A 21,910-nucleotide genomic window follows, 5' to 3' on the forward strand; every position below is an offset into this window, starting at 1 on the left:
AATCTAGAAGAACAGCCTCTTTACAGTTCCTGCTAGTGGTGCAGGCTCGCCCGCCGGATCCCCCTCGGCTTCCTCTCCTGCAACCATCAAACCAACCGCCTCGCTCTCTGGCTCTCTCAGATTCTCTCTCCACCCCTCTCGCTCTCTCTTTCCTTGGCACGGCACACGGGGCTTATGTGTCTTGTACTGTACGGAGAGAGAGAGAGGGAGCTCTACACTGGGTGACGTCACCTCTCCCATGGCGTCACATTGACGTAGCGCATACCAAGAGCTCTGTGTGGAGGCAGAGCCCACATAAATGCACTATTTGACTTTCTCCCCTCAGACGGCGCACATAAACAAACGCGCGTTACAAGAGCACACTTTGCAAAGCACCCATCAGCACTGACACACTCAGCAGCACGGGGACGGACGCAGACTCGCTCCTTAGAGCCACTCGGGAGTTTGATGATTTCTTTTTTATTTCATTTTCTACTTTTTATACTTTAGAAAAAGTAAGTGGAAGGAACGGAACTTTTTTTCCTTTTCTTTTTCTAATGCCGACGAATCCAGCGCCTCTCCGAGATCACTAAGAGTGTTTTTATTATTATTTTTCTTTCCTGTCATTATTTTTATCTCTTTGCGGTTGTTCTGGATGGAAAACGGATACTTCACGCGAAGTTATTAGCCCACTACATGTAAAGACGGAACCGCTACAGCAAACAAGTAAGTAAACTGAATGAATGAATGAATCTGTAAAGCTCTGCCTCACATCTTGGCGGAAACACGCCGAAAGAAGATAACCCTCAGCTTTACGTATTTAATTTTTCGCCACCTATATCAAAAGCCATGATGGATTTACTACTCTAACATCATCTGTGCGCGTGCTGCCCAACTTTGTGTGCCTAACCTGTTGCTGCTCACGTCAGCCACCGGCACACGCGTGTTGCCGGTCATGTTTGTTGGTCTGTGCCTATGTGTGGGTTCTCCTACGGCGAATGAGGCTGAACTCTGAATTTAATTTGCGCTGGAGAAGGTATCGTATCCTTTCCGGTTGTCATGGAAATGAGATGCCTCTCACTCTCACAATGAATAGTGGAGTCGGACGCACAAATGGTCTGAGTGAAGAGCGGTGTAACCTACATTCAGGCAGGAGCTCGGAGAGGAGACTTAATGCTCTTTCATTTCAAGCCATGGTGTGTTTGGGTTTTGTGTGTGTGTGTGGGGGGGGGGGGGGGGGTGTCTTATCGGAGTTTTTTTTTTTCTTTTTTTAATTTTTAATTTTTTGAGGGGGTGGTGTCTTTTTATAAAATGTATTTATATACATAGATGTGTGTAAGTGCGTGTTTGTGAGGTTGTGGGTGTGTTTGAGTTTAGATATCGCTCGGCTGTCGGTGCCGGACTGCGCTATGATTTAACCTTCAGTAACATGGAGTGAGCGTACAGTTACCATTAACCCGTATATAATAAAACTGGCCCAAGATACACTGGTACTCAAATTGCCTCCGAATTTCATGAGCCATGTATCGCAGGAAAAACACCCTCAACCATAAAGCCACAACAACATTTCTGAAGCCCACCGCGAAGCATGCTCCAGCAGCTATCGTGCCTCTTGGCCAGTCACATAGTTTATAATAATAAGCTGACAACACCGGGTTGAGGTACTTAAGTAAGTTGCTGGTTTTACCTTCTTTCCCCCCCTCAGTTCCCTCACACACACTCAGGTTTACGCATACACGCACGAACGCGCGCACGCAGGCTCCAGTGACAGGCTCCCACTCAGGGCTGATTTACAGTAGGCTAGGCTACTCGCATATTTCTCTGCTCTCTCCTTTATGTCCTTTCTTTTCTCTGTTTCTGTTTGCTGGAAGCCTCGCGCTGTCCGGGGTTATTGGTGCGAGGGGGCTACCGGGGGCTACCGGCGCTCCGGGGCGCGTGCTTTACAGCTCTTTTGTCGTTCTCTTGGTTACCGGTGCGCGCAGGGCCAGAGCCCCACCGGCCGGCTCGGTCTGAGAATAAAGTAGGGGGAGACCGCGGGTTCATTAAAAAAAAAAGTTAGAAAAAGGCAGAATGTCTCACTTTGTACAAAAATAAGTTTGTTTGAAGTAAAAACACTTCATCTTCATCTCTTTAACTCCCCTCGGAGGCTCTGATTAGAGCGTATTTATCAGTTACGGGTTTAGCTTCACAACTTTATGTAAGAATGAGATGACTTCAGCTTATTTCAAATTGACTCCCATTTGTGCTGTTACTGTAACAAAATCATTTTTCAGGCCTAAAGATGTCTCTTTTTTTCTCTCAGTGCTCAAATGGCTCCATACACAATTGAATAATGGCTTAACTGTTCCAAATCAGCCCTAATCAAATAAATGTTATACAGCTTGACTTGTCTGTTTACTCTGGTTTGTGCTTTTTTGTTTATTCCAACCTATTTGGGGGCTGTTGGGAGGGATTACATCTATATAAGAGCCATATTCCGACAAAAGAACCACCGACAGGGGGTTCGTGGGTGTCCAGTAAATCCTTTGAGAAGTGGTTTAAAGTTTGGTGAAAAGTGGCTACTGACATGAAGCTGCAGGTGCTCCTAGTCTTGATCCGTATGAGGGTTGTGGGTTGTCACCAAGCTGTTTTGCGATACACACAGGGAGACTGCGTGGTCTTCTCAACTTGACCGTCTCATAGAGGGGGTCTATGTGTGGCGGAGAGAGAGCCACAGTGAGAGAGAGATAGAGTATATAGGAGTGTGTTACAGAAAGGGGGCGCTCTGGGCCTTGAAATCCTCCGGCCACGGTGCACCCTGCTGCAGTGAGAGGGAGTCGGAGGCGCACGGCGCACGGGAGCCCGCTGGTCTGGTTTCAGGTCCGACTCACAGTTTTCTAGATTTCTCTCTCCCCTCTGGATGAACCCTGAGCAGGCGAATGCGGCGGTGATCAGAGGCAAGAAAAGCGATGGCCCGGAGGCACTGGCGCAAGCTGCTTTTATAAAAGTTGTCACTTTTGTAGGTCTGTATTATGATTTTTTTTTTCCATTATTATTATTTTGTTTCAGAAGTCGTGCATAGTTTGTTGACTGGTGGAATTTCTGTTTTACGGTGCAAAATATCTATTAGGCAGTAATTATAATAATAGTAATAATAATAATAATAATAACGGCGAAGACGTTAGTGCTAAAATGAAACCTGTCGCCCACGTAGGCAAAGTTTTGAAATGAACCCAAAGTCCTCAGTTGTGGTTCTCTTTGTAGGATGCACTCAGTGACATATTTATTGTCAGAATTGCCCTATGTTGGATGTAAAAGTCTAAATCTTATCCCTAATTTGCCTTCCAGCGTGTGCACTGGTAGTTATTTGAATTTGCGCCGTCTCAGCGCAGTGCTTTACATCCCCTGTTATCTCTTTCTACTGCTTTTAAACCCGATAAACTGACTGATTCTCTCAGATGAGATTTTTGTGCCAATAACGATTTGCTTTTGAGATGAAACGAAAGCTTTGCTGGTTGTCTTTAAATTGTACAAAAATGTTTCTCTGTCCGATTTTTTTCTAAAAGTGTGAGGAAATTTTGAACACCGAATTTGAATTTGCTGAAGTTTGTGGAAGCAATTTAAACAAAGGTCTCCATTCTTGAGGGAGAAAAAAAAAGAAATAAATTTTCGCTTCTCTTTGAGTAATCTTTTTTTTTTTTAAGTCTTTACGAGCGTTTGAGGCACTTACCTGATTATTCAGCCTGCCACTGGCTTTAACACAGCCATGTCTCACCCAGGCACAGGTTCGGAAGAGCGCGCCCAGCCGAGCTCGGAGCCCCGGCGGTCGGACACTTCCTTAGCGACGCCCGCCGAGCCCTCCCCGCTCCAGGAGCCCTGCCCCGGCCGCAGCCACGCCACCCCTAAATCCCGGACACCCAGCACCATTCAGCGCGAGGCTCTTTCACCAGGTACAGAAACAAGCGCTCAGTCTGTCTTCACTTTCATCTTACCCTTTTTTCTTTCTTTCTTTTTTAATCTCTTTCTCATCTGATGCTTTTGTAACGAGTGCAGCGGCTCTGACACTTTCATTTCGTGTTGCTGTTGTGGAGTGCTTGGTGATATGAGTCGGGTGATTGTTTTATTGTGGGGGGAAAAGAAAAAAACAACATTCCCAAAAATTGAAAAAAAAATATTTAAATACATATATATAATTTTTATTTAGTAGTTTAAAACACAGGGGTTAGATCTGAATATCAGCTGGTATAGGCAGTCGTTTTATTTATGTGTATATTTATGCTCTTTTACTCCTGTTAAAGGTCAAAATATGAGTTGAAGTTTCCTCAATGTTCTGGTGATCTTTTGTTTGTGCTGCAGTCGTGAGCCCATGTGTATGTGTGTGGGTTGATTTTGTCTGGCAAGTGAGCTGACATTTCAGTCATTAAGATAAGACAATTCTGAGGCCAGGCACACCTATATCCAAAACCTGGAGGCGAAATGTGAATCATATATATATTTATATATAATACAATCACACACACACAATTTTGTCCATTGTAATTCAATATAGAAACTACACTGTATACCCTGAAGTAACTGGTTGTGTAAGTGTGTCTCTGTGCTTTGTGTTTTGTTTTTTTGTTATTTTTGTGTGCACAGTGTAAAGGGAAAAAAGTAAAAATCACTCTACGCTGTGGGACGCTGACTCCCCGAAAATGTTTTATAGTTTATTGATATAAAGAAAATCTGTGTTTTTGTAATTTATGTCTGCACCTTCATGTTTTCATTTGTTAGATCTATGGCATTCTGACAATGAACAAGCGCACTCAGTTATTGGAACAGCTGCAGTTTGTCCAGTTGAAATGCACACCTCGAGGTTAGAGACTGTTTCCCTTTGCCTCACTATGCTGCACCACCTATGTCTGACTCTGCTTGGGTTGTCTGTCCTCTTGCTTGCACACACACACACACACACACACAAACAGACACATATGCACACAACTGCTTCAATGCAAGTGTCATAAAGGCGACCCGATGGTGGTATTGGACTTTTGAGAATCCCCTACACTGACTTGCTTTGGTGACATTAACAACTAAGAAGCTCCGGTGATGGATCTCTATTTGCACTTGTGGTGAGTGTGTAAAAGAGGATGCAAGTTTGTAAGCATGGGTGTGTGAGTGAAGGTTAGACACGCCAACAAAAGTCAAGTAACGAAGACGGTGAGACACTCGCAGAGACAAGTGGTTTTACAGGTTTTCAGGATAAGGGTGTATGCTTTTGGTAGAATGAACATATACAAGTCCATGTTGACATCGTGAACATTATAAGCAGATGAACACACGTGGTGGTGGTGGTGGTGTGTGTGTACCAGAAGGAATTTCTTTACTCACCCGACAGACAAACATCACACTACTTTGTAGCCTTCCTACCCTTTTCTCTCTCATTCTTTCATCTCTTCACAGAAAAACCAGAAATTTACCATATTTAAATATAAACATGTGCATGTGCCACGTGCAGTAAGTCTTGCACACATTTCTACACTGATGGCCCCTAATCTGAGGCTTGACCTACTGACACAACACAGAGAGCCGCAACCTTTACCACTGTACTCTCCTTTTTTCAGTTTGTTTTTTCTTTCTCTGGTTCTCTTCCTCCTCTGATGCATAATCAGTTTTTTAAAAAAGGTCTTTAGGTATAGCCCAGAAAGGCCCCGTGACGCCCTTAATGCTGCATGTGTGTTTTTCCACGTGGGTTGAAGAGCTGGTCACTCGCAGAAGAAGAAAAAAAATCTTGATGACGTCAAGCACACGTATGCCTACAGCTTGACTCATATCCTCAATTAAAATAAAAAGAAGGAAAGAAATGTAGCGGCTTAATGAGCCTGCTGATACACTATGCTTGCATATTTAATGGTTAATATAAAAATTAATAAGAATTATTTCAAAGAAAAAATATTTATAGCAAAGAATTTTAAAAAATTTTATTTATCTCAATACATATATATATATATATATATATATATATATATATATATATATATATATATATATATATATATATATATAAAATCAGGACTATTTTCCTTTTTTTTCTTGCTTTATAAATAGATAAAAGTTCAGGTGAGACCGCTTTGGCGGAGGTATTTGTGAACGCTTTAACAACTGCAGGACCGATATATCCCGTATTTGACTAGACAAACATGACGTACAGGGAAAGGGGGCGATTACGGCAGAGCGCGCGCATGCTGGGCGTCAATGGGAGCAGCGCAGTGTTGACAGTTCCCTGCTCGGGAGAGACGAGCAAACACCACAAAACCCTGCCTGCGCTGACACTCATGACTGATTATTATTATGCACACACACACACACACACACACGTGCAGACGCACGCAAACGCAGGCGTTGTATATTACGTAAGAGTTTTGATAAGACCATATAGTCCACACACAAACACACACACAGAGAAACGATGAGCTGGTGGCCTGTTGCTGTAGCAGAATTAAATCAAGGGGGGAAAGTGAAGACATGTCGACTGGCGTCTGCAGCAGTTAGAGGAAATATCTGTGTCTGCGTGTCCGTCTTTATCTCAGTGTGCGTGTGCATGAGAGGGTGTGCGTGCACGCGTGTGTGTGAAGGGTCTGTGCAGCAAGCATCCAGCACCACCATGGGGTTCCATTATTATTTAATGTTATCTCATCTGCTTTTCCATCTGACTAACCAGAATACACACACATACAGATTCTTGTATTTGAGCTTCAGGATCATCAACTGCAGCTTCCCTAACTTGACTAACTAGGAAAATCAGCAATGTTCGAAGTTTTGTGTGTGTGTGTTTCAGTATTCAGGGTTTTTTTTCCCTTTTTTTGCTGTACTTACTCAGTGCAAGTGCAAGAAGTGTTAACAGCAGAAATGGGTGTAAATTGCATCAAATGGAAAGATTTGGTTAAAGCTTTTCACAGCCTCTTCATTGAAAGAAAAACTTTTATAACACTCTGCAAACTGCCTGTTCCAATAGAGCTGTGCAGATTGTTTTTGTTTCTTTCTTTTTTTTATTTTTTAATGGTTGACCCTGTTTAGTGTTACCACTGTGTGCATGTGCATCCAATAGAGTCTGCCTGTATCCTGCAGATTTACTGAACATGAAGCCCTGCTTCTCTGATTAAATCACTGTTTGTAAAATGTCATAAATTCTTCTTCTCTGCCCAGTGATTGTTGCTATATAGCTGTGCCCTACTAACATGGGAATGTGAAGCTTTTGGGATACATGTGGTCTGATGTGCCACGCAGCTCTAACCTGCGTGTGTGCTCTGTTTCCTCCGACAGATATGCCCTGTGTGCAGGCTCAGTACGGGCCGGCCCCTCCAGGCTCAGCCTACTCTGGCCAGTCCTTCAGCTACCAGACTGAAAGCTACAGCTCTGACCTCATGACCCCCGACTACACCAAGCTGGACCTGGGTGGGGGTGAGATCTCTGCAGCTGCCACCACCTCTCTCCCAAGCTTCAATGTCTTTGTGGACGGAAGCTACGAGCCTAAGTCCTCGTGCCTCTACCAGATGCCCACGCACAGGCCCACCATCAAAAAGGAGGAGGAGAGCTACCCAACTGCCCCACCCCTGGAGGCCATGTCCTCCTCCACCATGTACTTTAAACAGTCTCCCCCTTCCACTCCGACCACCCCGTCTCTGCCACCCCAGCCGGGCACCTCCTTCCTGTGGGGGGAGGAGCACCCCCTGGCTCCTTCTCACCCTCACTCTCTACCTTCCAGCCTGGAGACCGGCCCCCTCAAGTCCCCCCGTTTTCCGCACTTCTACCAGCATTCACCGCCCCACAGTGGAGGCAGCGTCGGCGGTTATGATAGCCTGGGAGGAGGGCTGGTTCGCACCTCTTCTTCCTCCTCTTCCTCCTCCTCATCAGTTTCCCATCCTCACGTCCCACCCCTGGAGCAGCCTCTGTACCAGCTGCACCGCGGAGCAGGGAGCAGCAGCCTCGCCTTTCGCTCCCTGGCACTTGGACCTTGTGGCCCTCTACTAGCAGACAGCTTGCCCTCTCCACCCCCGCGTGGCCCACAGGGAGAGGGAACCTGCGCGGTGTGTGGAGACAATGCGGCTTGCCAGCACTACGGCGTACGCACATGTGAGGGCTGCAAAGGCTTCTTCAAGGTAAAAAAAAACAACAACCCACAGCTATTATTAAAGTCTTCCTCTAGTTTCAACCGTTCTGGTCTTTGGTTTTCTTTTGTTTTCTTGTACTTCTGAGTCTTGTGGTTTCTAATAAGACATCACGCACCTGTCCCTCATTTGTACCCCTCTGCATCTTTTGAAGTATTCCTTCTTGTTTCTAACCTCTCACATTCATAACAGACTTTCCATCTTTAAAATCTCTGCCAGAATCTGTAAACTGGCTGCAAGCTGACTGACGTATTTAAGTCGGAGCAGTTTGCTAGCATTTGCCTTGCTCCCACTCTACACCCTTCTCTGTACTCTCTAAATCGTCTTTAGAGTCATTGCGAAAGCACAACACACCCACAGGGGTCGTTTCTCCCAGCAACCAAGTGGGCAAAGTGTGCATAAGCACTGGCTCTGTGTAAATGTGTGCGTGTGTGTTTGTGATTGCTTGCATGAGAACACAGGATGATAAAAACATATATTCTCTCCAAAATAACAGCTGTGTTCAGGAGCTCAGATACTCAGAAATAACGCGGTGTGCGAGCACGTAATGGTGAAGGAATCCTTCTTGAAATCAGTTTTCTGACGGCGTGTTTTTAGTCAATTGGCGGCCACGAATTTGACCACAATTCTCTTGCATAATGCTCAACCCGATATGAATCTGTTTGAAATTTGGTCCCTCAAGTGATTCAACCTAACACTTCTGAACCTGTTGTCTCACATCCCATGTTGCCGCACGTGCTAACGCGCTGACAACACAGTTTAACACAATCCAAGAGCCGGTTTTTAGTCAGACTCATTTTCCATTTTCCTCATGCTGCAAGTCATAAAATACAACAGACGTGACAAGCGAGATATTATATTGCTGTGCATGTGCGTGTATACATATATATTTGAGGCTTAGTGGCACATCACTTGGAATTACAGTGAACTCGCACTCGGTGACAGTGGAGTAATTCATTTGCACAGTTTTTGAATTAAAACATTTTCCGGCACACTTGTTAAGCATTCTATTGGCTGCACGAGATGAGAGTTAAAATTAAGAGACAGCAAGAAGGAGGGTGCACACACCGAGGTAATTGAATAATGCCTCTGGTAGGTGGAAATGAATTATCCTTCCTTTCAATTAGTTTCACAATTTGTTTTTATTTAGTAATTAATGAAAGCAGCGTCTGGTGGCAGCAGGCTGCGGGCTGTCTGCTCGCTGCAGTGTTCCCTCCGCAGCCACAAAGCCTGTCAAACCTCGCTATGTTTCCTTTACACTCCCTCACACACACACACACACACATACACACACATATGCAGATGCAGCGAGCCATCCCCGCCTCACGCAACATATGCAGGCAACCACACATATAGAAAAACATACTGTAACATGTGTTTTTTTCACACTGTTACCCCGTGAATCCAGGATGCAGCGGCAGCAGCAGAAACTAAATCGTGTGTCTCACACACACCTGCTCCTTGTTCACATATTCTCAGGCACATCACCTCCATTATCCTGATGGTTTTATTGTGCCCGAAAAATATTTTCCTGATTATATTTAATTATCCATGAATAGTTATTAGGCATTAAACCGTTGTAGAGGCTTGCTGTAAATTATTATTTCATTAGTGCAATTTGAAGCACATTTTCCCCGTGAATTAATTTTAGCTCTTAAACAAGTCAGGGTTGTTGTTTTTTTTTTTTTTTGGGCATGTTTATTATTTTGAATAATGTGTTCCATTCACGGGTTTCCATTAATTTAGTGAACCTATTCAGTATTTCAATTTTTAAAATAAAATAAAAAACTATTCCAACTGTTAGTATAATACATTATGTTATCAAAAAAAAGAACATTAAAGTCCCCTGTTTCCATGCACCCACTGTACTAACCAACCGGTGAGCTGTTTTAGACCTGCTACACACTGTTTTAGTTTTCCAGGGCTTGCTTGGTATGTTAGTCCTAGAAATTATGGTAAGCATCCGTGTGCTGGTGAAGATAATTGGAAAAACAAGCTCGGAAACGTGTAAGCTGATCATATAAACCCAGTGTGTAGGATTTTAGAGTTATAAAAACAGTAAAGTCAGCTCACGGATACAGATGTCTACATGTGTTTTTGCACTTTTTTGATGGCAGAAACTGAGAATCAGCGGTCGGAAGCAACCAGAGGGGGGTTGGGATTTAAGATGGGTTGGAGAGGGCAAAGTCCCTCAAGGCTTTTAATTTAAGCCGAGGCTATTAGTACATGTTACATGTCAAGAATCTGTCTCTGCACGCCTCTGTCTGGCCCCTACAACAGCCATAGTATCTGCACTCCTGTCAGAATACTTTCAATTGTGAATGTGCTTTCAGTGCACACCACTCATTCCTCAATTCTGACTCAACATCTAACTGAAACTTTTTCACTTTAATCCAGTTCCTGCCCACAGAAACAATATGGCCTGGTGCGAAGTACATTTAAACTTGTTATTTTAATGAAATTTGGGGTAAACACGAGGAAAAATGACAGGGAAGATTAAATTAATTGAACTAGAACAAAGTGTACTACACACATACACACACATATATATGTATGTATATTTACACATCACATCAGAGACTAGTTATAGCTTTGAAGCTTTGATAGTGACTCCAGTCATCGTTTTTGCTGATTATTAGAAAGCAAAGTCACAAGAGCCCCAACCAACACACACACACAAACGCAGACACACAGATGATAACAGACAGACAGAGAAGAGAAAGGGCCAGCGCTCGCTCATGAGAGCTTAATTTATCGCGCCCTTAATTGATGATTGCAAACTCAGGCTTTTCTTGGAAACAGACATCTAAATTAAGCCTGAGGTCACTGAAGAATTTCCTCCTTGAACAAACAGCAGGGTTAACTTAGCTTATAGACTACTCCACTTTCACCTTTATGCGCACCGCCCAGCACACCGCCAGGGAAACCGGAGATTTTAAAGTTTCAGAGAGGAAAACACAAAAAAGAGTCACAGTTATCTTTAGAACACGCTCCGGGCGTGTTCGCGTGGGCTTTACTGTTGGTTAGTATCGGGAAAAATCGCGTAAATGACTCCGAACCTCTTTAAAAGTGTAAATAAAAGTTTGCGCACGGAAGACTTGTGCGTCATTCAGCCTTCCTCATGTTTAATTCGGACACCATCTAACTGGATGCATCCCCCACCCCCCTTTCTCGACCACATTAATGACCATAACTTACTTATCCTCGCGCGCACGGGTCGCCGACCATTGAAGGGATGAAAGGAGACATTCACAGCGATCTGCGGTGCCATGGCAACGACTCTCATCCGGCACTGGCGCCCATTACGCGTCGGTTCCGCACTCGCGCCTAAGCATATGGAATAATTGGTGTGTTATTGGTCTCCTGGGGGGGACGGGCATGTGCGGCGCGAGGGGTTCCTAATTGGATTTATTTGTTTTGATGTGTTTTAGAAGCGTTAAAGAAGCCGTGGCACTTCCGTTATGTGTAAATTACAGTTCAGTTATAGGCGCTGCCTGAGTGGAGTGCTGGAGTCACAGCGGGTAAACGCGGTGGTAAAGTGAGTATTTGTGGGGGTTTTACGGTGTTGTCATCGCAGGTTCACCCCCGAGTTTAATCTCCTGTCAGACACGGGCAGCGTGGAGCCTTCGGGCCTCATTGGAACTGATAATGTCGGTCTGCGGTCTGTTCGTGCTGCGAGTGAAGAACTTCGTGCTTTTACTGGGACGGTCCGTTCAAAGTATTGCCTTCAATACGCGGTCACGAGCGCGCAGGATTGGCCCCATAGATGCGCGCGCACTACAATCTCACTTATTGTCCTCCCTGTATTCGCTGAGCCCCCTCTCCACTCCCTCCCACGTGGCCCGTTTCTGATTTCATTTTAATAAGGTCAGTAATAATCGCGCGAGCCAGCGGAGGAGAAAACAGCTCCCGCGGGGCCCATTGAGAGAGGCGCGATGCGCGAGGCCCCGAAGGTGCCACGAGCTGACCCGCGAGCTTCACAAACAATCTGATCAGGCAGCTTTCGCGGCCGCTCGTCCCCCACCCCTCTCCACCTCACCCACCCAACTCTACCCCGTCTCAAGGGACCCGCCTCCGCATGCCACGCGCTGGATCTCTATTGTCAGCTGCGGCGCTAATAAAATTGTCCCTCCTGCAGGCGAGGCTTGTTGGGAAATTAATTTTATCTAATTATACTGATGTCACCGCCGCCTTTCAGCGCGTAATTAAAATCTGACCTGCGAGCTTCGCTTTCATTCTTTGACGGGCAAGGAAAGAGAGCGAGAGAGAGAGAGAGAGAGAGAGAGAGAGAAATTGAATTAAACAAATCAAATATTAGGTGTTGATTGTGTTTGGAGGCTGATTATCGGCATGCCTGTTTCTTCTTTCTCCAGCGCACCGTGCAGAAAAACGCCAAGTATGTCTGTCTGGCCAGTAAGAACTGTCCTGTGGACAAGAGGAGACGCAACCGCTGCCAGTACTGCCGCTTTCAGAAGTGTCTGAGCGTGGGGATGGTGAAGGAAGGTAGGAGATCACACACCTGAATCACACACACACAAACAAGCACATATGCACACAACTGCTTCAATGCAAGTGTCATAAAGGTGACCCGATGGTGGCATTGGACTCTTGAGAGTTAATCCTAATAATGCAACACTAATCAGACTTGCAGTCAGTGATCATAGCCCCCGTCTCTGCAGTCAGTGGTTAATAGGCCGGTAATGGCCCAGCCTGTGGTAGCATCACACAACTGTCTATGCAGAAACGCCTGTCTGTGGTTGGAAGAAAGTATGATACACATCATACCAATTAGTCCCTGCCACCTTTAAAGCCCCTGAGTTCAGTGTTGTTTAGCAGAGCCTCAAAGCTGACCATCTTATGCAAAGATTCTCCCGTTATGTCATTGTGTTCACCACATCTGATGCGTTGACTGTTGCTGCATAGTGCACACACACAGACAGACACGTTTCGATGATGTGTAGAATCAGCGTGACACTCAAACTGCCCCCATTCCCATGAGGTTTGTCACCTGTCTCACACCCTGTAATACCCCCACCCACATATCCACATGCATAAACGCAAACAAACCCACACAAAATGCATACTGGATGTCTCTGTGTTGCATTAACACACGTCCGTCTGCAGCCTGCAGAACAGCTCCACTGCCATCTGCTGGCTCGTGGCCTCCTGTGTGTGGAGATCGTGGCAATGTTGGGAGCACTCCTGCAGAGAGCTCTCCCAACCTTTTAGTCGTTATTTCGCTGTGATGAAAAGCTGATATCAAGCCGGTCCGCTGGAGGGTAGAACTTGACTGTGCATGCAGAGTTTATATTTCCACGTCCAACTCAAAAACCTCTTGCCTTCTGTGTTTCTCTGTTTTAGTGGTGCGTACTGACAGCTTGAAGGGGCGCAGAGGTCGTCTGCCTTCCAAACCAAAGAGCCCCCTGCAGACGGAGGCATCTCCTCCTTCTCCACCCCTCAGCCTCCTCTCTGCTCTGCTCAGGGCTTATTCTCACTGCACACCTCGTGACCTTGACTACAGCCAGGTAACCCATGCCCTTAACAATTCATTTCAACTGGAGAAATGCATTAGTTTATTTTCGAATACAGATAGTTTACAAGTTATTTCAGTAATTTCTCTTCTTTTCTTGATCTGCAGTTCAGCGCTGCCGACCCGCCATCCTCCTCCTCGGACGTCGAACACATCCACCTCTTCTACAGGCTACTCACCATCTCGATGGAGACCACAAGGTGCTGGGCGGAGAGGCTGCCCGGCTTCTCCGAGCTTCAGCGTGACGATCAGAACCTGCTCATAGACTCCGCCTTCCTGGAGCTGTTTGTGCTGCGATTGGCTCACAGGTAAGTAGGCAGAAATGGAGCCTCTTTTAACACCTGTTTTAAACTTGGATGTCCACTCCTATGCACACCTCTCAAGCTTTTGAACCACACCGACTTACACTTGTACGGGCAACTTTGTTTTGCTTAGCGTCTCAGAAACAAGAGGCACTTAAACCCTTTCCGATTAAAGTACAGTGCATAACTGTGCTGGCAAAGCTGTGTGCTGCTGTGTTGGTGTATCTCCAGAGTGGGAGGAGTGGAGCTGAGTAATCGCCATATGAACCAAATTATGAATGGAGTCTGTAGCTATGACAGCAGCTACACCCACAGAGTTCCGCTCTGCTCGTCTGATATCTGACGCACAGAGAGATCTGTGTGTGTGTTCTGCGGGCTAAAACTGTGCTAACATTGTGAACTGTGAATTGACAAGATCAATTTCCATCTCAAAGTTAGTCAGCTGAGTAACTGAAAAGAGCCGCTGTTATGGAAGGAAATACATATTCAGTTCAGCTGACCGACATAAAAACACAATGGGCTTCATTTACCTCATGCGCCCCCTGATGTATGTATGTGTGTGTGTGTGTTTGAGCAAGAGAGCACGTGTGTGTCTCACTGATGGATACCTGTGGTGCCATTGTGACTGCCCCGGCCCATCTTTGCCTCAGAATTACCCTGGGTTACCAGTTTGCTCTTGCAAGGCATGCGGCTGGTTAAATTTATGGGTAGAAGATGGTGGCGGTGGTGGGGGGCTACAAGCTCATCTCTTTGTCTGCGCTGTCGTCTAGGGCAGAAGACCAACACAGTGAGACACGCACACTTACTCACACTCGCTGATGATGTAGAATCCCAACTTTCTGTCCTCCTCCCAGCGTAGGTCCAGGTGCAGGGTGGGTAGAGGATGGGCGGTGCCATCACAGTCCCAGCAGGAGGGGTGATCAGGCTGGGACTCTGACTCACTCTAAAGGGTGGACTCATAGGGGCCTCTTTCAAACACACGTACACACACAGACACACACTGCTCATCTTCCAATCAGCCAAACTCCCACGGCAGAGAGGAAAATGCACACAAACACAGCGCTGTCTTATTTTCTCTGTCTTCCGTGGGAGCGATGGATGCAGCGCATCTCCTCGCTGACCCCGTGCTGAACCTAGATGCCCCGCAGACCCTCGCTCAAGCGTGCGTCTGTGTGCTTGTGAGTGTGTGCTCAGAGTGCATAGAGTAAATTTGCTTCGTTCTTCTGGGCCGGCATTGCTGTAAGCACCCCGTTACCTAACAGTTTCTGTGGTTATTGGTCGATTACCGTGGTGACAGCGTAGTCAGGGGTAAGTGGAATGTGTGGCAGACATCCACCTGTGCTTGTGTGCGTGCGTGCATCTGCCTAGATACGCATCTACCAGCCTGTCTGTGTATTTTTGCTCCAGTGGCACTATCTCACACGGGTGAAATGGTCCTGTGAGATATTATTTGGTCAGCTCTGTGTTTACTTAAGCACAGAAATACAGCCGGTATGTTGTGGAAATAACAGGTACTAATATACATCACCAAACGTGCATCGACAAGGACTGTTCACTCTCATGTTCGCGAAATTCTCCAAAAATGACCCTGCTGACGCTAAACTTTTAATAAAGTTTTGAATTTTGACCGATCTCCCCTTCAAGAGGTGTTCTGGAGCAATGCTGTTGATTTTAGTCCCTCAAATCACATTGTGCTCCTGTGCCCCTGTGATACACGCTCGATCAAATCAGAAACACTTCAGCTTTAATTTTATTTCGGGGAAAAGTGAGCAATGACTGTGCTGGTCTGGTTGTCTGTGTTGAATATTCCTCCCTCAGATGCCTTCAGTGCATTACAGTCAAATCCTGCAAATTCACGAGGCACAACATGGGGAATGTGGAACGTAAACGACGATCATCCCTCCAGTCGTCTACTGCGGTACCTTTGGTCTTGAATGCTGCAGACCTTTCCACTAAAAACTGCTTTTTTGTTTATAAGAGAAGATCCAGCTTTCATCACCAGCGATGAGCCCCAACATGACCGTGGGGCCAGTTTGACACAGAAGTTAAGTGGTCTGTGTGCAAGTCTGAGGCCCCGGGTGTAATCGCAGGCGCACAGGTGCAGGAGTTCAGAGCAGAACTTCCAGGGAGTGATCTAAAAATATGAATTTCGCTGGCTTCAAGGGTGCTCAATGATATAACTTTGATCAGCCAAGTACAAGTTTTGAGTTTCACATGCGGAACATTAAGGTCGCACCTCGTGCAGCAATGAAAAATTAGGTGAATCTGTTCTGTGAGAGATGTTTGACAAGAAGTCAGGACTTCAACCTCAGCCTAGAGGAGATGATACGAGGGATCGAAATCAAAAACAAATTTGCTGTTCTTCCCCAGCAATAGGTGAGAATAGGTGAGGGGCATCGTTTCTCAACCTCTTCCTGTTATTCACTTTCTTCTCTGTGCTCTCTTCTTGTGATTTCCTGGAAGTACAAAGAATATTTTGGTCCCGATCGCTGGTGCTAATTGTTTTTGATGTTAGTTGTTAATGCTTTCTCATGTATGTGCATGTGTCTGGCCTAACGGCGTGTCTCTTTTGAACTGAGTCTAATTAGACACAAATAGCGTTGCAGTTTATCCTCATAACTGCCAAACCAAAGTTTGTGCAGGGTGCAATTTGAGGCTTTCCTCCCTTTCCACACTAATTCCCCTCTTTGCTCTCTCTCTCTTTAATATCATCTGTTTTCCAAGTACACACTTTCTCCCCTAGATCTTCCATCTCTCATAGTTTATCCTTCTTCAACTAAACACAGTTGCAGCTCTCCAAAGAAGAGCGGGTTCCTATTTTAGAGACTAATAGAGACCAGTCATAGGTCTCCATCATCCTCTGCTTGCACTCTCTCTCTCTCTCTCTCCCTCCTTCTCTGCTTGATGTCAAAGAAGTGGGATGTTGTGTGTCGTGAGTAAGTGATGGTTAAATACATCTGAGAAGACTTTTCATTTCCTTATTAAAACCTTGTGTTTCCACTGCACACCACAGCCTGGGCACATTAAAGCCATAACAGTTTATCTATCTGCAAATATACACGCACACACAGAGCAACCCTCTGCCCTAACCCTTCACCCCACCCTGCCGCAAGGAAACGCAGGAATGTTTTAAAATGCTGTAATTTGGAAACACAACCTTAATCAGCTGCATGCTTGTGTTTGATGTGTGTCCCGTTTCTGCGTGAGTGCGCACACTGCCAGGTTTCTCATTGTTTTTTATTGTAATTGTTTCCTTGCCCCAGCATCTCAAGCTATATTTACAATACATGAGGGAAAATACAGTTTTCTCTGGAAAACGGCGATCTAATCAGTCCACCATTTCCTTCTTTTTTTTCCCCCTTCCTCTTTCTCTCGGTTCCTCAGATCGATGCTGTCGGAGGATAAACTAGTGTTCTGTAACGGCTTGGTGCTGCACAGGTTCCAGTGCCTTCGTGGGTTCGGAGAGTGGCTGGACTCCATCCAGGAATTTTCCGCTCACCTCCAGAACCTAAATCTGGATACCTCTGCCTTCGCCTGCCTGGCCGCCCTTGTGCTGCTCACAGGTAACCACAGATTTTCAATCACGAGCTTACTAGCGAGAGGAACAAGAATCAAGGGGTCCTAATTCTGTGGTTGCATATAGTCACCTGTGCTCAAAGTTATTAACATCGCCTCTCCACTCCTCATAAACACTGCGAATCATTTAAGCTGAACATGAATATACAGATAAAACGCTCGCTCGCTCGCCCGCGCGCGCGCGCACGCACGCACGCACGCACACACACACACACACACAGCATCTTCCTGTTGTCCGGAGCTTTGCCTCCTGGTGATTCAGTGTGACAGTGATCAGGTGGACACATCCTCTAACGTCAGACACACGCTTAAAGACACACATGTGCATGCGTGTTCCCACACATCTCTGCCCCGAAACAAGAACCTGATACCCAGAAGCACCTGCTGCACCTGCCACACACCTGGCCCTCTAATCAGTGTTCATGTGTGAAAAATGAAAGGAGAATCGCAGCCTGCTCTGAGAGCACACACGCTGCAGGCGAGGCAGATTTCGTTTTTTAAGTAAAATGCATCAGGCGACAGAGACTAGTCTGCAGTTAAGTGTTTATATTCATCTTTTTAAAACAGTTTTAGGGTGTTGGATGCTGTAAAGTAATGTGCAGTAGCTAAAAAAAAAGAATTAAATTAAATAAAAAAATCCCCCTCCCCCTGCTTTTAGCTTCCTTATTTCACCCTGCCCCCGCCGCCTCCTCTTCCTCAACCTCTTTCTGTCTGAGCCCTCCAACCCCATCCTCACCCTCTGGGGGAGCACTTAACTCTGTTCCTGATCGACCAGCCCACCGTGGAGCGCGGCTCTGGAATGGCGTCTGCGGTGTTCTCAGTGGCGCTCTGCCACCTCGGCAAAGCACACAGCGCAAAGCCACGACAGAGCCACCAGAGCCACCAGGCGATCGACCGCTTCAGAGTGGCCTGTGCAGAAAGGCAGTCATCGATCTCTCCCCGGGAGCTCACGCTCATAGAGAAAGAAGGGGTAGGGAGAGCGGGAAGAAAGACAGGGAAGCGGAATTGTGTGGCGAGAGGTCTGAAAGCCGCGCTGAAAGGAGGGCCGGAGTGACTCTGCAGCGGCAAACACAACAAACAAAAGAGTCACATAAACAAACAGTAAATAAGCTTCGGATAATGGATACCTCAAAGTGAGACGGGTCTTAGTGGCAGCCTCCCTGCAGCACAGCTCGTAGTGTGCCTGTATGTGTGTGTTTGTGTTTGGGGGGCTGGACACCCTGTTCTCTGCAGAATGAGTTAGTGTCACATTAAGCCTTGTACGAGTGCCACTGGAGTTGCTATGGGCAGCAGTGTGTGCATTTCTAATTTCATTTTGCTGCTCACAGGGCCACATAATCAGCTAACTGTTGAGCACTTCTGTTCTGCTCTTTGTCTTAATTTCTGAAATTGCACTGACTTTTTTTTCTGTGCAAATGTTTAAAAAAATAAAATAAAAAATGTGCTCATATAGCCGTGCATGTGGACGTACACCAGTGAGAAGGGGGCTTATTAGATTAGACTGAGTATTGATCTGTAGTGAATGAGCCAGGTTAAGGCCTGTTAAGAACATGAGCCATACGGGCTAATGAGGTGGAATTCAATATAAAAGAAGATGTAGCTAATGCTCTTTCAGCTGAATGAGCTCTGATGTATGTATATGTGTGTGTATTTTTTTTCCCCACTGACTTTATTTTGGCCATTTAATGATTATTCTCCTAACATCTCTTTCTCCGTCTTTCTTTCTTGCGAATCTACAGAGCAAATCCCCGGTCTGAAGGACTCAAAGCGGGTTGAGGAGTTGCAGAATAAAGTGATCTGTTGTCTCAGAGACCACCTGGGCTGCAGTCCTTCATCCTCCTCGTCCAAAGCCGCTCCTTCTCTGAGTCGTATTTTGGGTATAAGGGAAGAGCTTCGTTCCCAGAGGACCCAAGGCCTTCAGCGAATCTTCTACCTGAAGCTGGAGGATCTGGTAGCGCCTCCGCCACTGATTGACAGGTTCCTGGACACTCTGCCCTACTGACGACTCGGGCTAACCATGCAGCAAAATGAACCCACGTCACGTCCTGTCAAGGCCTTTCCCCAAAGGAGCATGCAAACACACCCAGAAGAGAGAGAAGAGGCACTCTCTCTCTCTCTCAAGACTGATGCAGCGCACGGAGAGCCAATCTAATATTTTTGACTCGACGGGGACAACCAAACGAGAGCGCCTTTCACTCAAACGGACTACCAGCTAAATGCTTTTCACCTGTATAAAAGACAATTACTCAAACGCTTTACCACTTTTTATTTGGTCCTCCTGTTTCGCCCCACGCTGGGAGGAGGGGGGAGGATGATGAGGCTGAGATGGACAGGAGAAAAGTGACTTTTTTTTTTTTTTTTGACTGTCCTCGCTCCATCTGGGTTGCAGCTTATTCGGCAAAAAAAACAAAAAACAAAAAAAACAAAGAAAGAACCGACGTTTATGAGTACTGTTTATCTGTGTTTCGGCCTGGCTCGTTCTGTCTGAGGACTTCCATTTAGAAAGGAGGGCTGGGAGAGGTGGCGATGTAAAAGAGAGAGTGCGGGGAGGGGGAGGTGATCGTTCCGAAATGTGCCGACATGTCAGAGGTGGAGCGGCGTAGGCGTAGGTGGGCCAAAATGTTACGACGCAGGACACAGGTGTTTCATAAACACATGGAAGTGGCTGTTGAGGCGGGCTCTTAATTACAAGTGCAATTCCTTAAGTGCTATCGCGCCACAAGAGGAAGGGATGGAGGAGGAGGGGAAATCTAATTTCAAACTCTAAATTATTTTAATACAAAAACTTGTCCTGTACTGTCAGTAGCTAAAAAGAAAGACAGTCTCCCATCTTGCTTTAGACAGCAGAGGAGATACTGTGCACTAACGATCGATGACTGAGTCACCCAGACTTGAACTTTCTCTACTATGTGGTTTTTTTTTTTTTTTTTGTTTGTTTGTTTTATTAACTCAGTTTGAAATCATAGGTCGAGTAGAAGTGTGGAGGAATGAACATGGACAGAAATTGGCTTTGGAAGCACTTACACCCTGAGAGGGGCTAGAAGCACAGACACACACCCTACCTGCTCGCCTGGGGGACAGGGAGAGGAGGGTGCTCGACAGACAGCTGTACGTCCAGGGGTGAAACATTCCACGTTCATGCTCTTTTTCTTTATCGTTTTATATATCGCGGCGGCTGTGTGAGTGTGGAGGACATGATCGCCTACCGTCTTTGTGTGTGCGCTTAGACAAGCCAGGATCATATGCATGGTGTGTTATAAGCTGTCGAGAGCTGGCATAGCCTGTCAAAACAGCTCGACCTGTGTTTGTGTCTCAGACTGCAGCTCTATGGGAATCTCCCCAGGGCCTCCACCACCCACTCACACCCTCATGACGACGGTTTTAAAATAAATAAAAAAAATCAAATTCTATAGATATAAATATATATAAATATATATATATATATATATATACAAAACTAATATTTTGAAGTGTTTTTAGCTTTTTCAAATATTGTGGTACGAGTTGTGCATTGTTTTTTGAAGAGAAACAAAAAAAGAGAAAAAAAGTTGCTGTTTTTTCAATGTCCTTCTTTGGTTAGAGTTTCCTGTTCGATATGTTGTTGTTTTTTCTTTCTCTTTGGTTCACTGGATTTTCTGTTCAGCACTTTGAAATCATAAACTAGTTCTGATTATTCTGACCCCGGCTGTGTCTTGTGTTTTGATTCTTTATAATTCATTGACAAAAAAGAAGAAAAAGCACAAACAAAATATTGTTTTCTATATAAGGTAACAAAACATCAAATTTCAGCCACATTTTTACATGTTTTTTTTAAGTGTGTGTGTGTGTGTGTGTGTGTGTGTGTGTGTGTGTGTGTGTGTGTGTGTGTGTGTGTGTGTGTGTGACTTGTCAGACACAAAAGCCTCTTGACAGGTAAAAGGCCTTGTCTCTCTCCTGGGGGACCCTCGGGCTCTCACAGAGAGTAGAGAGGGATTAGGAAAGTGAGGAGGGGGAGGAAGAGGGCGGGGAGAAGAGCTTCATGTTAGCATGAGGTCCAGATCAGCCTCCAGCCTCGTTAAACACCATCGATCGGCACGGTGACATTTCACAGCACATGCCGTCTATACTGTTACCGCCATCACTCACTTGCCGTCCTGCACAACAGCGTTACCGCTAACACAGACACACACTCTCTGTCTCTAACAGCCAGGTGATTGATAGCAACTGTTAGACAATTGTGAACAGCTCTACCTGTGCATGTGTGCGGGGAAAAAAGAAGAAGTGGGTAGAAGCAGAAGAAAGTGCACAAAAAAGTAAAGAGTGAGCACGCACCACCACCTCTTCTGTTTTATGATGTTTAAACTTTCCCCTTTGTGAATAAAATAACCATTTTAGAAAGATGAAGCACAATGGCTTTC

At 45.7% G+C, this 21,910-nt stretch overlaps 1 protein-coding gene across 2 annotated transcripts; it reads left to right on the forward strand.

Annotated features, from left to right (window-relative positions):
- Window positions 1–306: 306 nt before the first annotated feature.
- nr4a3 (nuclear receptor subfamily 4, group A, member 3) lies at window positions 307–21,192 on the forward strand. Of its 2 annotated transcripts, XM_012925368.5 has the most exons (9): window positions 307–705; window positions 3,738–3,908; window positions 4,732–4,813; window positions 7,261–8,096; window positions 12,479–12,608; window positions 13,467–13,630; window positions 13,744–13,943; window positions 17,322–17,500; window positions 19,253–21,192. In XM_012925368.5, exons 3-9 carry the CDS (start codon window positions 4,750–4,752, stop codon window positions 19,513–19,515), a joined length of 1,836 nt encoding a protein of 611 aa, XP_012780822.1. In that variant the 5' UTR covers window positions 307–705; window positions 3,738–3,908; window positions 4,732–4,749; the 3' UTR covers window positions 19,516–21,192. The 2 variants fall into 2 exon arrangements, with proteins under 2 accessions (XP_012780822.1, XP_004541445.1); XM_004541388.6 differs by lacking the exon at window positions 4,732–4,813.
- Window positions 21,193–21,910: the final 718 nt, after the last annotated feature.

This window comes from Maylandia zebra, linkage group LG11, assembly GCF_041146795.1.
Source record: "Maylandia zebra isolate NMK-2024a linkage group LG11, Mzebra_GT3a, whole genome shotgun sequence".
NCBI lineage: Eukaryota > Metazoa > Chordata > Actinopteri > Cichliformes > Cichlidae > Maylandia > Maylandia zebra.